The following is a 17,523-nucleotide window of genomic DNA, read 5'->3' as shown; positions in this document are numbered from 1 at the left end:
GTGGGTCTCGAGCTGTTTTTCGCACTACAATTCCCATCATCCCCGACCACTGGTCTTGCTAGCTAGGGATGATGGGAGTTGTAGTCCAAAAACAGCTTGAGACCCAAGTTTGGGAAAAACTGTGTTAAATGGATTCAGAAAGGGACCCAAAAGTTGTTAGGAGCAACCGTTCGTTAACCTCTCAGACCCATTCCAGTTGTGTGGCTTGTTCTAGAAATGCAGGAAAAATATCTACACTGGGTTGGGAGGCTAGTGGACAGCGTGGCAAAAAAATACATACCACATCCAAGTTGCTGTTCTCCAACACTTCCACTAGTTTCTCGATCTTGGTGTTTGCGGTGAACACGAAATCATCATCCACCCAGAGGTAATATTTGGTCGTGACCTGAGAGATGGCCAGGTTCCTTCCTGCAAACCAGCCCTGAGGAAGTGAATCAGGAAGGAGTATCAGGCTATGTTAGTGGTGTGTTTTTGTTAGGGAGCTCTTTCCACAGCAGAATATCTGCCTCCACCACCTGCATAAAATTCAGCCTGTCAGTTGGGTGCTACACCTGATGTTTCCATGTAAGGCTTTAGGACAGCCTTTCTTGGTGGCCTTCCCGAATATAACGGAAAAGTTAATAATAGATACAATAAATTGGAAGAAAAGGGATAAGTTGAATAAAAAGGGATGGACAACGGAAACCAGAAAAGGGCAGGGAGGAGTCAAGGGATTCTGAGAATCCTAAATGTAAAGATAATTGATACATTTAAATTGAAATTTGTTATGTAAAATTTAATAAAAAATATTTTTATGTTTATTTTTAAAAGGGAATGAGACAGACTGGGGAATTGGGAATGCCAAAATCCAGGGAGAAAGGCAGGTGATAAATTTGAATGCATCCCTCCTTACACACACAGAGCACACACAAACCCAGGTATTTGTCAGAGGAAAACAGTTCTGCTTGCTTGGAGTGAGGCACAGAAACAAAGACAATAAGCAGCGTGAGCCATTTTCATGGAAATCACAGGCAGGTCATCCAACCCCCCCAAGTATGTCTGAAACACTAAGCTTAGAACTAGACATATCCCCCTTAGATCCTAGAATGAACACGTTCACATTGCACTATGCCACCGATGTTGGCTTCAGAGCAGGGTTTCCGAAACTCCAGCTGTTCTGGACTACAGTTCCCACCATCCCTGACCACTGGGTCCTTCTAGCTAGAGACCAGAGGGACACCACCCAGCTGTGAGTCGTGAAGGCCGCTCCCTGCAAGGCCCTTTCCACCTGGCCTAGCGGGTGGGGCCCAGACTCACCAGCTCTTCTAAAGAGGCACCTAGTGAAAATGGAGGGACATCGCTATGCCTGACAACAAACCCTAACTACTGGATTCTTTTGGCCCATCTTTTTGTGCCTGCCAAACAGCCGTGTCCTGCTTACGATAACATTTTAAGGTAGAAGGACCCCTGACCATTAGGTCCAGTCGTGGCCGACTCTGGGGTTGCGGCGCTCATCTCGCTTAATTGGCCGAGGGAGCCGGCGTACAACTTCCGGGTCATGTGGCCAGCATGACTAAGCCACTTCTGGCGAACCAGAGCAGCACACGGAAACGCCGTTTACCTTCCTGCCAGAGTGGTACCTATTTATCTACTTGCACTTCTTTTATCCTCTTGTTAATTATGCTGTTTTAAATGTGCTTTTTATATTTGACTTCACTTAGCAATGGTGTTTTTTTTTTAAAAAAATGTTTTAAGGTTTTATTTGGTTGACTTTTGTTTATGTTAAATACGTCTTCTGTAGTTGACCTCTCCTTTGTAATGTTTCATTTTGAAATCTTTAAGGTAATATTTTAGTTTTCTGTTAATTATGTTGCTTTGACTGTATACTCTATATATTTGACTTTCTTCAGATGGATTTATTGATGTTTTAATATTCTGTTAACCGCTTTGAGATTTTTCTTAAAAATGTAAAGCAGTATAGAAATGAAATAAATAGTAAATAATAATGATGGGATTTGCAGTCCAAAAAACCCTTCCAAAGCCGCTTACAATTAACATCCAAATATTTCAATAAATGGTATTTTTTTAAAAAAGCAATATCAAAATGTAATTTTCACAATTCTACTCACAGGCCAATAGTTGGTGGCAGATGGCCCGGGAGATAGGTGGGTGGGAAAAGTGTGGACAGTTCAGCTCAAATAAGCTCTGGGTCTCTCTCTTTTTTACTCAACACATACATTCTTCTCCTACTCCATCTCACAGGGCAGTTAGTGGCAAATGGCCCTGCCTGGGGAGGGAAGCAGAGAAAGGCATTCTCCCCCAGCCCTGCAAGATCCTCTTTCCATGTTGCCTCTCTTCTCGTAAGTGCTCTCAACTATTTTAGTTGGGACACAGAGGACACCAAAATACGGTGGTACCTTGGTTCTCAAACACCTTGGTACTCAAACAACTTGGAACCCAAACACTGCAAACCCGGAAGTAAGTGTTCCGGTTTGCGAACTTTTTTCAGAAGCCGAACGTTCTCCGTTTTGAGTGTTACACTTCCGTTTTGAGTGCCACACTTCCAATTTGAGTGTAACACTGAGGTCTATCTGTTTTTGCTATTTATTTTGCGTTACTGTAGTGCTTTTTTGTTTCGTTTTTGTGACTGTGTGGAACCCAGTTCACTGCTGATTGATTGATTGATTGTGTGACTACAGTACATTGTTTGTTGCTTTCATTTTATGGATCAATGGTCTCGTTAGATAGTAAAATTCATGTTAAATTGCAGTTTTAGGGTCGTTTTTAAAAGTCTGGAACGGATTAATCCATTTTGCATTACTTTTTATGGGAAAGCGTGCCTTGGTTTTGGAACGCTTTGGTTTTGGAACAGACTTCCAGAACGGATTAAGATAGAGAACCAAGGTACCACTGTACTGTTCAGAGAATGAGAAGCCCTGGACTCTGGGTGTTTTGGAAGATGACAGAACAAAAGGAGGCATTGAGAAAAAGAGAAGGCAGGAGTTGAGGGCAAGGATGTGAAGAGTTTCACAAGCCCTTAGAGAGACATCAACACCATACACTTTAAAGTGGCATAAGAGTGCTTTGAATGTTGTGGCTGTCGTGATTGACTGACCAGTGTAGCTCTGTAAGGGTATTAGGAGTCTCCTGATGTCAGGCTTTGGAGAAACGGCTTCCTCTCTCTCCCCCACCTACTTTGGCCGGGCGTCAGCAGAACAAAGCAATCATAGAGTCCCTTATCAGTTTAAGAGCATTTAATGATCACAGCAAAAGAACACAGCAGCCATTCTCTGAGTGAAGGTGCTTCCAATTAAGTTCTCCCCCCCCCCCAACAAGTCATCATCACTTCCCCTTCTGGCAACCTGATCTCGCAACCACTGAGCCTTCTGCGTAGCAACTTTATCAGCTCACCTTGCCCGTGGAGAGATAGGCTGGACACTCTCAAACAAAGAGGAGTCGGTTATCTCTCTCTTTCTCTCCCTGTTCTGCTGCTTCTAGCTGTTCCCCACTCAGCTCTGCCCAGCTGTTGCTTTCCAAACTATGTCCCTCTACAAACCGATTCTCTAGATCTATACTGCTCCACTGTTCCTGAGCAGCTTCAGGATCCTGATCAGGAGCAGGAAGAGGGGGAGGTTCCCACCATTCCTCATCAGTGCTATAATCCTCAGTCTGGTCTCTGACACCTGACAACGCTCAGCACCCTTCACAAACTTCACCTCCTAGGATTCTTCAGGGGAAGCTGTGACTGTAAAAATGATATGATACAGCTTTAAATTTATAGCGCAAACTATCAAATTAAGAGGAAATCGTCTCTCTTAATAGCTAGGAACTAGGCACAAAGTCTGGAAGTTCAGCATACACCTGGGACAGGGAACCCCAGTGTTATAGTGCTTATTAGAATCACAGAATTGTAGAGCTAGAAGAGAACCCCAAGGGTCATCAAGCCCAACCCCCTGCAACGGAGGATTCTTCGCCCAATGCGGGGCTCAAACCCACAACCCTGAAATTATGAGCCTTGTGCTATAGTGCAGGCATAGGCAAACTCAGCCCTCCAGATGTTTTGAGACTACAATTCCCATCATCCCTGACCGCTGGTCCTGTTGGCTAGAGATGATGGGAGTTGTAGTCCCAAAACATCTGGAGGACCGAGTTTGCCTATGCCTGCTCTAGTGACTGAGCTATCTGGCTTGGTTGTTGGGACTGCAGCTCCCATAAGCCCCAGCCAGCATGGCCAATGGTCAGGAATGATGGGAGTTGTAGTCCAGCAACATCTACAGGGCCACCAGGTTCCCCATCCCTAGCATATATCATGGCCCATCGAGCTTCTCCATGTCACCTGCCACACTGCTGTCAGAAAGGCCCAGGATTGGTTCACTTGACCAGGAGCTGGGAAATCCCTCTCAGTAGTGGAAGAAGCCACATCTGCACATGCCAGTAGATACCTTTCCAAAGGGCATAATGTACTGCTCAACGTTGGCTTGTTGAATCATCTCAGGGTGTTCGCTGTCGTCTGCCACAATGACCTTCATATTTGGATAATACTGCCGTATGCTCTCAAGGAGGACCCTAAGCTTGTGGTAGCGCAAGAAAGTCTTGGTTGTGATGGTCACCATATTGCTGATGTTGTAATCTGAGGGACAAAGAAAGGGAAGGAAGAGTGAGCCAACACACTCAACAACCCATGTGGGTTTGTTTCCCACGACTGTACTCTAGGAGTCTTGTATTCAGCCTCTCATTCAAGTACAGTGGTACCTCGGGTTACATATGCTTCAGGTTACATATGCTTCAGGTTACAGACGCCGCTAACCCAGAAATAGTACCTCAGGTTAAGAACATTGCTTCAGGATGAGAACAGAAATCGTGCTCCAGCGGCGCAGCTGCAGCTGGAGGCCCCATTAGCTAAAGTGGTGCTTCAGGTTAAGAACAGTTTCAGGTTAAGAACGGACCTCCGGAACAAATTAAGTTCTTAACCCAAGGTACCATTATAGAAACATTTCCTACCACAACCCAGAGTAGGCCTCTTCCTTGAAGGTTCTGTTCCTGAGCCACTGTTTTCACTCTGGGTGCCTGCTTAGGTCACCTTCTGCAGAGTTGAAGTACCTTCTCTTCCCTACCACAGAAGTAGCCCATGTGGTGCCCTCTATCAGCCCAGACCCCCCAAGTGTCCCTATTTTCCAGGGCCAGTCTGGATTTACAGGAAGCTGCCCTGGTTTCTGATTTGATCCGATCCTGGAATGCCCTGCTTTCCCTTTGAACGCCCCTGTTTTCACCACAGAAACGTTGGAGGGCCTGGAGTTATGCAACTCCCAAGCCAAGGAGATGAGTAACTACACAACATTTTGAAGACATTTGAAGGCAGCCCTGTATAGAGAAGTTTTTTAATGTTTTAATATGCTTTTATATATGTTGGGAGCCACTCATAATAATAATTACCCTTATGGAATAGGACATCCCTATTTTCATCGGAGAAACGTTGGAGGGCATGTCAGCCCCAACTAGTGAAGTCAATGGTCAGGGATGATGAGAGCTATAGACCAACATTTGCAAGGCACCACACTGATTACTCCTGCCCCACCATAAAATGTTTGTGTCTGCATTGAGGTGTTCTATTTGATCTTTCTACAAGATGTAATAAATAAAAATAATAACAATAATAAATTATTTATACCCCGCCCATCTGGCTGGGTTTCCCCAGCCACTCTGGGCGGCTCCCAACAGAATATTAAAACATAATAAAACATCAAACATAAAAACTTCCCTAAACAGGGCTGCCTTCAGATGTCTTCTAAAAGTCAGATAGCTATTTTCTTGACATCTGACGGGAGGGCGTTCCACAGGTCAGGTGCCACTACCAAGAAGGCCCTCTGCTTGGTTCCCTGTAAGTGTAACCTCACTTTTTGCAGGGAGGGAACTGCCAGAAGGCCCTCGGCGCTGGACCTCAGTGTCTGGGCTGAACGATGGGGGTGGAGATGCTCCTTCAGGTATACTGGGCCGACACCATTTAGGGCAGGCACCCCCAACCTTCGCCCCTCCAGATGTTTTGGACTACAATTGCCATCATCCCTGACCACTGGTCCTGTTAGCTAGGGATCATGGGAGTTGTAGGCAAAAATATCTGGAGGGCTGCAGGTTGGGGATGCCTGATTTAGGGCTTTAAAGGTCAGCACCAACACTTTGAATTAGTTTAGTTTAGTTTAGTTTAGTTTAGTTTAGTTTAGTTTAGTTTAGTTTAGTTTAGTTTAGTTTAGTTTAGTTTAGTTTATTTATACCCTGCCCTCCCTGGCCAAGACCGGGCTCAGGGCGGCTAACATCAAGTATAAAAACAATTGATTAAAATACAACATAAAAACAGGATTAAAGTACAACTTAAAATGCAGCCTCATTTCAGTGGAAACCCACTGTGCTCAGAATTGTGCTCGGAAACGTACTGGGAGCCAATATAGGTCTTTCAGGACCGGTGTTATATGGTCTTGGTGGCCACGCCCAGTCACCAGTCTAGCTGCAGCATATCTTTATGCTGCACATCTATTTTGTTTTTCTGCCAGAACCCCAAGATCCATCTACAAAGGACATATATTTAGCATTAAGGAATTCTGATCCCAGTAATTTGTTTTGAGTACCAGAACTGAGCTCACAGTCCTTCCACAGAGAAATCCATTACAGGCTGCAACCACCCCTGCCTCCCGTCATTTCAGCAGTATGATTTGAGGCGGTAGGTGGAAGCATTATTTTGTTGTTGCTGTTCTTCAGGATTAGGTGTCAGAAACCTTTGTTGTTTGGCTTAAAGTCATCCAGAGACCTACCTTCTACCCACCTCTGGTTAAGAGAGCCAATAAAGGTGTTACGTCATCATGGTTTTGCTATTTGAATGGGCATCAGAAGCTCACCTGGTCCTGGGTCAAACAGCTTAGGAAGGCCCAGCTGTCGGATGGTCACAGGAAACCTCACCTGATGAGTCCCCATGGTAAATGTCACTGGAAAGCAATGGATAGGTCGGTCAGCAGTTGTCCGTTTCTTGGCTTCCATAGTTCAGATGGCACTTGGGACCATAACCCCCCCCCCCCACTTATAGGAATATGCAAGCCATACTCCAAAAGTGGTGGAATCCACCCTTCTGTTTTAAGTGTCTCTTAGCAGACCATGCCCATGTCTTTTAAAAGATCAGTCTGGATAGCTCAGTTGGCTAAAGCATGGTGCTGATAATGCCAAGGTTGCAGGTTCGATCCTCGTAGGGGAGAGCTGCATATTCCTGCATTGCAGGAAGTTGGACTAGATGATCAGGGCCCCTTCCAACTTTACAGTTCTATAATTCTGTGATTCTAAGGTACAAAACCAGCATGTGAGTAGCGAACGCGGGAGAAGGCTGCCTTCTGAAAAAGAAACACTGGCTGTTTATTTTGACCCTTGATGACGGGGTAGGTGAGCAGTTATATTGGGGAGTAAAGGTAAAGGGACCCCTGAACACTAGGTCCAGTCGTGGCCGACTCTGGGGTTGCAGCACTCATCTCGCTTTATTGGCTGAGGGAGCCGGCATACAGCTTCCGGGTCTTCAAAACGAGGAGGACAAGCCATTTTCAACATCTCAAAGCATTTTATCAAGAAATAAAGCAAGATCTGAAAAGATAATAATTCGCTGCCTCCTTGTGGCATTCGTTCAAAAGGGAGAATGGCCGGAAAGCTGCTCAAAAGCGTCTTGCAATAATTATAACACGGATTTCAGGCTGGTGAAGTCAAAGGGCAATCAATGCTTGTCCCGCAATAGCAATCCAACTCACCCAGATCCACAACATCGAGTAGATACTCTGTATTTGTGTACGTGATGTGTTCCAGGATGTAATTCAGTAGCTTCACATGGGGAGTAGAGATGGTCAGCTTCTTTTCCCCTCGCCCACCTACCACGTCTTGGGATACATCAGCCAGGGTGTTGAGAGCACCAAATGAAGCTTGTAGGATCACCTGGAGATTTTGGGTCCCAAAAAAAGTCTTAGGAGCAAATAAAACCCCTCCATTTTCATCTAAATCAGGTGATACACAAACGGACATCAGCAGGAAATGGGGGGTAAACAGAAGGTCAGAAATCAGGGGATGTCCAGTTCTGGGTACCACAATTTAAGAAGGATGCTGACAAGCTGGAATGTGCACCGAGGAGGGCGATTGGGAAGATCAAGGGTCCGGAAACCAAGCCTTATGAGGAACAGTCGAAGGAGCTGGGTAGGTTTAGCCTGGAAAAGAGGAGACTGGGAGGAGATACGATAGCCATCTTCTAAGATCTTAAGGGCTGTCACATGGAGGATGGAGCACGGCCTGTTCTGGAAGGCAGGACTCCCATGGCTTCAAGTTACAAGGAAGGAGGTTCAGACACAACTTCAGAAGACATTTCTGACAGCAAGCTGTTCAACAGTGGGACAGACTCCCTTGGGAAGTTGTGGACTCTAATTCCTTGGAGGTTTGTAAGCAGAGTTTGGCCACCTCATGAGAAGAGAAGACTCCCTGGAAAAGACCCTGATGCTGGGAAAGATTGAGGGCACAAGGAGAAGGGGACGACAGAGGACGAAATGGTTGGACAGTGTTCTCGAAGCTATGAACATGAGTTTGATCAAACTGCGGGAGGCAGTGGAAGACAGGAGTGCCTGGCGTGCTCTGGTCCACGGGGTCACGAAGAGTCGGACACGACTAAACGACTAAACAACAACATGTCATGGATGATCTAGTTGAGATTCCTGACTTGCAGAATATGGATTATTATTTTGATTGGAATGTAACTGGATTAAATTAGATTTTGGAAGCAGAATTAAAAGAATTTACCAAACCTGTAATTCTAGCACATGTGTGTGTGGGGGGGGGGGACCAAAATTATACAATTGGAAAGTTGATTACTTGATGTTTGATATTTGATTTGGTATTGTGATTTGATATGGATATAATGAGGCTTATTTTGGATGCTTGTAATTGAATACTAATAATTTTTTTTAAAAGATTCCTAAATTGGGGGGGGGGGGTTGGACTAGATGACCCTTGGGATCCCTTCCAACTCCATGATCTATGAGAGCTCTGTGAGTAAGCTTTGTGAGCTGGGTGGTGCGTTTCCATGTGGAGGCATTTTTATTTTGTGTCACCTATTTTGTACTAAGAAAGCCCCATTTCTAAAATGTGAAAAGGAGCTACTGGTACTTGAGAAATATGCCTTAAAAAAAAAAAAAAAAAAGAAGCAGTGGAATAAATAATGTTTTCTTCCTCTGGCAACAAAATGTTTTAGATGGGTCATGGATGCCTGCTTTTCTCAGGGAAACAACATTCAAGACCCAACCAGCTTCCAGAGCCTGGGGAATCTGGACTGCTAGTTTTGTATGTCCCATGCTTGTCACCAGATACAATCTCAACCATGCTATCCATTCCATTGTTATGCATTGATTCTTTCAGCTGCATTGTCTGATAATTCAGAAAGTGGGAGCATATAATGAAACATAATTAATGAGGACTTCCGGGGTGGCGCCATCGGTAATGGCGGACTCCCTCTGATCCGGAGGGACCAGCTCTACGGGAATCGGGTCTGTTCCGCTGCGGCGAAGCGGGGACCCTTGAAAAATCACAGGCGGGTGAAGCCTGTGACCGTGGGACTCGGCAGGCACCTTTTGCGCCCCCCCCAACTTGCAAAAGAGCCCGATTACGGGTTCCGGAGCGGAGCGGGGAAGCAGCGCGGTGCTGTGAGTCAACTGCTTCTTCCGTGGAGCGAAGCCGCACAGCCGTTACCGGAGAGCGCTGCCTTTTTCCTGTGACAATTTGGCTACAAAACAACTATCCGTGAGTAGGCTAAATTGGGAAACAAAGGAACAAAGAAGTAATTTGATACCGAAGCAGAGAGGCATAAACAGGAAGTCTGCCTTCCGTTCTTTGTAAATAGAGTAAAGCAATGAACTTGTAAGCGAAAACCTTGAAAGACATTTGAAAAAGACTATAATTCTAACATCAAACAAGTGATTTCCCCCCTTGATTGCAGGAGAGGAGGGGGGAAAGGTCTGAACTGTATTTCCCTGCAAAAAGAGAGAAAAGGAAGCTAAAATCCACCGCTTAAACCTGGGAACGGGTTGCCAGTGAATAATAAGAATGCCGTACTGTGAAATGCGCTGTTGGTGAAAGTACTCTTTGACAGCTAACTCTGCAAGTGAGATACAAGTGAGATACAAGATTTCTGGCTGGCTTCTCCTGGTTTTAACGTAACTGGAAAACAACTGAAATTGAAACTGTCGTCTTTTTTGTGAATTGGGGGATTAAAAGAAAAAAGGTTAATTATTTTAAGGCAACAACTCTTGACTGCTACTGTGTCCCCCTAGAGGAAGTTTGAAATTGTTACAATAACAGCTGGGCCAGGGGAATTTTCCACTTCAAAACAAATTCTGATCGTGGGATTGACCTTGGGCTGTATCTAGAGTGTTATGGCAGATGGAAAGGAGAAAATAGATTTGCTTCAGGAAAAAACGAGGTCTGGTAGATCATTTCGTCCAGACGTTGGGCTGCAGCGAAGAGCATCAACGTCTGGTCCTTCTGGACTACCAACAGGAGCTGCATTGGTACAATCTAAACCCAAAGGAATGGCATCTGAAGATGTTTTGGCTCAGGCATTAGGTAAAATTAATGAATCTCTGGAAAGAATAAGTAAACAAGTAGCTGAAGCATCAGTTAAAATTGATCAAAATACCACAAGTATAAACAATTTGGGACAGAAGGTAAATACTAACACAGAAACTATTGAGAAATTACTACAGGAATCTACCTTGACCCGAAAGACAGCTGAAGAAGCAAAGGAAATAGCAACTGCTGTAGAAGAGAAGATACCACTGATACACAAACAACTTGAAGACCACAGGTCAATATTGTCTATGATTGAATTGAAGGAGAAGCAAACGAATTTGAGGATCAGGGCCGTACCTGAACTTGAGAAAGACAATCTGACTGACTTTCTTACGCAGGAATTTGCAGACTTTTGGAACCCAGATTTGGAGAAGGAAAACTTTAAGATAGTGAGTGCTTTTAGGCTTGGAAGAGGAGGGAAGAAGAACAGGGTGAGAGACTGTTTGATCACCCTCAGAACAAAAGAGGAGAGAGATAAAATCTTGAGTCTGCACTTCCAGAAGACTTTGGAAATACATCAGGCAAAAGTGGAGATATTTAAGGACATTCCGAAATATCTTTTGGACCTTAGGTCCAATTATAGAGATTTGGTTGCCCTGCTGAGAAGCAACGGAATTATCTTTAGGTGGGAATTCCCCCAAGGCCTATCCTTCAGTTACAAAGGGAGAAAGATAAAAATAAGATCAGAGGACGACAAAGAAAGATTTTTGAGAGACCATGGAGAAGACCTGCAGAAAGAAGCTGGAGAAGAGTTAAGAGCACTAGAAAGAGGAATTTTAGACATACCAAGATTACCTCCTGAATTAAAAGACCGCCTGGAGAAGGTGATACCACTGACAGAACAGGAACAGGCACTTGGTGCAGTTGGAGGAGAAGTAAAGTAACTACATCATGGCTCTGCAACTATTAAGTTGGAATTGTAATGGTCTCAACTCCCCTCAGAAAAGGAAAACTGTGTTTCATTTATTAAAAAAGGAACAATTGGACTTGATTTGTTTACAGGAAACACATGTAACAAGGCTACACAGGAAAGTATTGATCAACAAAAGACTGGGCCAGGAGTTTATTTCTTCGGACAAGGTTAAAAAAAGAGGGGTAGTGATTTATGCAAAGGAGAGACTATTACCGAAATTTATCTTCAAAGATGACCACGGAAGATTTGTGGCAATTGAAATTCAAACACAAGGAGAGAAATTTTTGATAGTAGGAGTTTATGCACCAAATGAGGAGAAATCTGAATTCTTTAAAAAGTTGCATGAGACCTTGATGGACTATTTGGATTATAATGTGATTTTGATGGGAGACATGAACGGAGTGGTATCTACGCATATGGACAAGGCACAAAGACAGGTAGTCACTAAGGATGGCAGACTACCAAAAACCTTTTTTGAGATGACAGACAACTTGGACCTAGTTGATATCTGGAGAACAAAGAATCCCTTGGCTAGAGAGGGAACCTTCTTCTCTGAAGCCAAACTGACATGGACAAGAATTGACCAAATATGGGTAACTAGAGGAATGGCACCAAAAGACAAGAAAAGTGGAAATCTGCCCAAAAACCTGCTCCGACCATAATGCTGTGAAGATGGAGATGAAACTAATACCAACTGGTTCCTTCAGATGGAGGATGAATGACACCTTATTCAGAGATGAAGAAGTGTTTAAGAAGGCCCAAAAAACCTTGAGAGATTATTTTGAGATAAATATGAATACCAATGTGGAAAAAAGAGTAATCTGGGACGCAAGCAAAGCTGTTATGAGAGGGTTCTTGATACAACAGAACGCATTAAAGAAGAGAATCCAAAATGAGAAGAAGGATAAAATATTGGAGAAAATAAAAGAAACTGAAAAGAAATTGAGAGCAAAACCAAAGTCGCAAGAGATTTTGAGAGAATTAAAGTTACATCAAGTACAATATATGAAAATGATGAATCAGGAGATAGAATGGAAAATCAAACAAATGAGACAAAAGACATTTGAGTCGGCTAATAAATGTGGGAAATTGTTGGCTTGGCAAATGAAAAAAAGACAAAAATTAAATACGGTTACAAATTTAGAAGTGGAAGGAAGGAACATACAGAACCCAGCTGAGATTAGAAACTGTTTCCAGAGGTACTTTAAACAACTATATACACAAGGACCACAGAAAGAAATTGATTTAGATCGATTTTTGAAAACAAATGGATTACAAAAAATCTCTCAGGAAAATAAATTAATGCTGAACTATAAAATAACTGAACAGGAGGTAGAAGGTGCCATTCAGAATATGCAACTAGGTAAATCTCCAGGACCGGATGGACTGACTTCTAAATACTACAGATCCTTAAAAGAATGGTTAGTACAACCTTTGAGGGAAGTCTGTAATGAAATAATGGGTTGGAAAAGGGCACCAGAGTCGTGGAAAGAAGCGTATATTACACTTGTACCGAAAACAGAGACTGAAAAGACGCAGCTAAAGAACTACCGCCCCATATCATTGCTCAATGTGGATTACAAAATCTTTGCAGACATTTTGGCTAAAAGACTAAAAAAAGTGTTAATGGAAGAGATTCATAAAGACCAAGCTGGCTTTCTCCCAGGTAGACATTTGTCGGATAATGTGAGAAATATAATTAATATTTTAGAAAAATTACAAGTGAACATAAATACTAAGGCAGTTTTGATATTTGTGGACGCGGAGAAAGCTTTTGACAACATTTCTTGGAGTTTTATGAAGAAGAACCTACAGGGGATGAGGGTAGGCCAAGGCTTTGAAAACGGTATAAGTGCAATTTATTCAGAACAAAAGGCTAAATTAATTGTAAATAACGTGGTGACGGAAGAATTTAAGATAGAAAAAGGGACACGACAAGGTTGCCCAATCTCCCCATTGCTTTTTATATCGGTCCTGGAGGTCCTGCTGAATATGATTAGAAGGGACCAATTGGTTAAAGGGGTATAAGTCGGAGCTAAACAGTACAAGTTAAGAGCATTTGCAGATGACTTGGTATTGACGTTACAGGAGCCAGAATCTAGTACTAAAAGGGTTTTGGAACTGATTCAAGAATTTGGTCAGGCTGCAGGATTCAAACTGAATAAGTTAAAAACTAAGGTCTTAGAGAAAAATTTAACATCGATTGAGAGAGAGAGGTTTCAGAATGAGACAGGTTTAACAGTGGTTAAGAAAGTGAAATACCTGGGGATTAACATGACAGCAAAAAATGGGAATCTATTCAAAGACAATTATGAAAAATGCTGGGCTGAAGTGAAAAAAGACTTAGAAATTTGGTCAAATTTGAAGCTTTCACTGCTAGGCCGTATTGCTGCGATAAAAATGAATGTATTGCTTAGATTGTTGTTTCTGTTTCAAACACTGCAAATTTTGGACAAAATGGACTGTTTCAAGAAGTGGCAGAGAGATATCTCTAGATTTGTCTGGCAGGGCAAGAAGCCTAGAATAAAATTTAAAATACTAACGGATGCAAAGGAAAGAGGTGGATTTGCCCTGCCAGACCTTAAACTTTATTATGAATCAGCAGCTTTTTGCTGGTTGAAAGAATGGCTGCTTCTTGAAAACACAGACATTTTGGAGATAGAAGGTTTTAATAATGTATTTGGATGGCATGCATATTTGTGGTATGATAAGGTCAAAGCACATAAAGCATTTAAAAACCATATTGTCAGGAAAGCATTGTTTAATGTCTGGATAAGATATAAGGATCTACTGGAAAACAAAACCCCAAGGTGGCTGTCACCGATGGAAGCGAAAGCTCAGAAAAAGCTCAATATGGAGGTCAAATGGCCAAAATATTGGGAAATTTTGGAACAAGAGGGAGATAGACTGAAATTGCAGAGTTTTGAGAAATTAAAAAACAAAGTGCGAGACTGGCTTCATTATTATCAGATAATGGAGACATACAATTTGGACAAGAAAATTGGCTTCCAGGTGGAAAAATCAAAATTGGAAACAGAACTGCTAGAACCCAAAACTAAGATTTTGTCAAAGATGTATAACTTGCTGTTGAAATGGAATACACAGGATGAAACGGTGAAATCTGCTATGATTAAATGGGCACAAGATGTTGGACATAACATAATGATGGCTGACTGGGAACAGTTATGGACCACAGGTATGAAGTTTACGGCATGTAATGCCTTAAGAGAGAATATTATGAAAATGATATACAGGTGGTACATGACACCAGTCAAGCTTGCAAACATTTATCATTTGCCCGATAATAAATGTTGGAAATGTAAAGAGACTGAAGGTACATTCTTTCACCTTTGGTGGACGTGCCCAAGGATTAAGGCTTTCTGGGAGATGATTTATAATGAAATGAAAAGGGTATTTAAATATACCTTTCTGAAGAAACCAGAGGCCTTTCTCCTGGGCATGGTCGGCCAAATGGTGCCAAAGGAGGACAGAACTTTCTTTATGTATGCCACAACAGCAGCAAGAATACTTATTGCAAAGTATTGGAAGACACAAGATCTACCCACTCTGGAAGAATGGCAGATGAAGGTGATGGACTACATGGAATTGGCGGAAATGACTGGCAGAATCCGAGACCAGGGAGAAGAGTCGGTGGAAGAAGATTGGAAGAAATTTAAAGATTATTTACAGAAATATTGCAAAATTAATGAATGTTAGAATGATGTCAGAATGAAGTTAAGTGGTTTAAGCAGCAATGTTATAAAGGTGTATGTAAAAATGGATTATTAACAGGTGAGAATCCAAAGTTATAATATATTAAGTTAAAGGATTAGGATAAAAACAAAGAGGGAAAGAAATTGCTGAATTAACTAACTGAATTGGAATACAAAAAAGGGAGGTGTGAGGAGGTCAGGGAAGCAAGGAAATGAATGTAAGGTGGAAAGATTGATGTATTTTTTTAAGGGTTTTTTATCTTTTTTTGTATTTTGTATTTTTCTTTTATTCTTATTTCTGTTTTTTTTTCTTTTCTTTTTATCTATGTAATTTTTTCTTTGAAACCTTAATAAATATTTAAAATATATATATATATAATGAAACATAATTAATGAAAACACAGGGGGCCACTAGGGGGCGCATCAGAAGATGGCTGACAATAACATCTCTCCAACCCACACGAGGTATTTTGGAGGCTATGATGGGAGTAATTAGCCTCCCTACCCCCCCCCAGGATGGTGGGGGGGACTGCCCTTGCCTGCTGTGCCCTATACCACCCCCGAATTTGTGGGGATGGGGGCACTAGGCACAAAGCCCTCCTGTGGGATTTCGGCGCTCCTGGACGCCATCTCTGATTCACGCCACTAGCTGCAAGAACTTCAAAAGAAACAATTTGGATGAAGGAATGCACATATTTCGAGGAAGGAGGGGGAGCAAAGATTGCTAACAGAAGAGATCTCTGATAAATCAAGACGAGTCGGAGGAACAAGCATAGATTATGACAAGATACGCCAAGACTTGGTATGGCAAAGGGGCTGATGGGGGAGGGGGGAAAAAACTTTCCTTTCTTTCTTTTATGTGATTAAACAAGAATCCCGCCCCCTCACAAGTCAGGAATGTCGATTTAAGGACTTAAGCTGTGGATTTAACGCTGTGTGGAGATAAACTTTCGAACCAAAGCATGTTTTAAGAAGAGTGTGGAATGTATAAGGGCTTTGGAATGACGCAGTTAAAAATATCGTTGCCATATTGGGAAGTTCTGTCGGAGGACTTAAGTCTGAGAGGAGAAATAGAGAAATAGAGCTGTTTTTATATTGTGGATGAAACTCCTCAGAGGGACTTAAGATCGACAGTTCTGTAATGAATGATGGAAAGAGCAATGTTATCTATGAAGGCGATGTTATATGGAAACCATCTCGATTTAAGGATTGGAAGAACGGAAAACTCACACAGGATTATTATTGGTGTTTATCGGCTTAAGGAGACTATCAGAAGAGATCATAAAGGAAAAAGAGAAAATATATGAACAAGATGTGATGTGGAAACAGCAAGATAAGACTGGATAGAATTATGAACTCTGTTTGGACTGATTTGGACTGATTTGGACATTAACGCAGTAGCAAGAAGATGATCAGACTCCCCCTTCAGATCTTGAAATATGGGTCCCCTCAACAAAATTTAAAATTCGGCTTTGTAATTCGGAATTTATGTGATGTGATTTAATTTGATTTGATTGGCCGGTTAATAAAAATCATTTCCAAAAAAAATAAAAATTAATGAAAACACAAAGTTACCTGGAGGTTTTCTGTACTTGCTCCATGGAAACCAAGCCCTTTAAGAACAAAAGCAAGCACAGGTCTGGCATTAACACTCTTCCAATTTTTCGTCCCCCACACCCCAACAAGTCCAGCAAAGCTTGATTTACGGAGTTGGCTGCAATACTCTCCCAAGAAAGAAACAATTGAGCCCAAACCAGCATGCTAAGAAGACAAAAAGCTATAAGCACTCTTAAGGAAAGTGGCCACTGTGTCCAAAAGTTTGAAAGGAAATAAAATTGTTTCAGTTTGTGAACACTAGCATTTCTGTGACCTTTGAACTGCTTGTCTAATTTTTCACTCTCTTGCCTCAGTTTGCCAATCACAGGCTCCTTAGATGCCAAGAGGACCTAAAACCGAACACCAAACAGAGGGCTTTGTGTGACATGTTTGCTTGTTCAGTATTAAAGAACTGTTTGTTCTGTATTAAGGAACACAGACACACATGGTATGGGTGCCCTGTCTGTGGTCTCCTTGATACCAAGTGAAATGTCAACTAGTCAACTTAGAATTTCTGCAGTACAGAACCAGCTAAAGCCTTAGGGTCAGGGGTTGGCTAACTACGGTCCGCAGGCCAGATCCAGGCCAATTGCCCTCCGGATCCGGCCCACGGACGTTCCGTGGATTGGCGATTCTGTTTGTTCATTTTTTTATCGTTATTTTCCCCCCGGAAGTGCTATTTTTCCCCTCAAA

At 42.5% G+C, this 17,523-nt stretch overlaps 2 protein-coding genes across 3 annotated transcripts in view; both read right to left on the bottom strand.

The window, feature by feature from the left end:
* CALCOCO2 (calcium binding and coiled-coil domain 2) overlaps positions 1 to 1,401 on the bottom strand; it is a gene marked incomplete at its 5' end in the record, with an annotated part of 193,952 nt that extends 192,551 nt beyond the window's left edge. The window contains one exon of the mRNA XM_080979357.1: positions 1,398 to 1,401. The remainder of the gene's footprint in view (positions 1 to 1,397) is intronic.
* Positions 1 to 17,523, bottom strand: part of B4GALNT2 (beta-1,4-N-acetyl-galactosaminyltransferase 2 (SID blood group)) — a 37,260-nt gene that overhangs the window by 6,284 nt on the left and 13,453 nt on the right. For both annotated transcript variants that reach the window (XM_080979393.1, XM_080979392.1), the window contains exons 5-9: positions 16,810 to 16,847; positions 7,755 to 7,935; positions 6,867 to 6,953; positions 4,422 to 4,609; positions 281 to 421 (exon numbers count right to left, since the gene is read on the bottom strand). In XM_080979393.1, coding sequence (XP_080835519.1) covers positions 281 to 421; positions 4,422 to 4,609; positions 6,867 to 6,953; positions 7,755 to 7,935; positions 16,810 to 16,847 — 635 coding nt within the window. The remainder of the gene's footprint in view (positions 1 to 280; positions 422 to 4,421; positions 4,610 to 6,866; positions 6,954 to 7,754; positions 7,936 to 16,809; positions 16,848 to 17,523) is intronic.

Source organism: Podarcis pityusensis (assembly GCF_964106645.2).
Source record: "Podarcis pityusensis genome assembly, chromosome: 13".
Lineage (NCBI taxonomy): Eukaryota > Metazoa > Chordata > Lepidosauria > Squamata > Lacertidae > Podarcis > Podarcis pityusensis.
The sequence above is the reverse complement of the archived record's forward strand: the minus strand, read 5'-3'. Positions and strand labels throughout refer to the sequence as shown.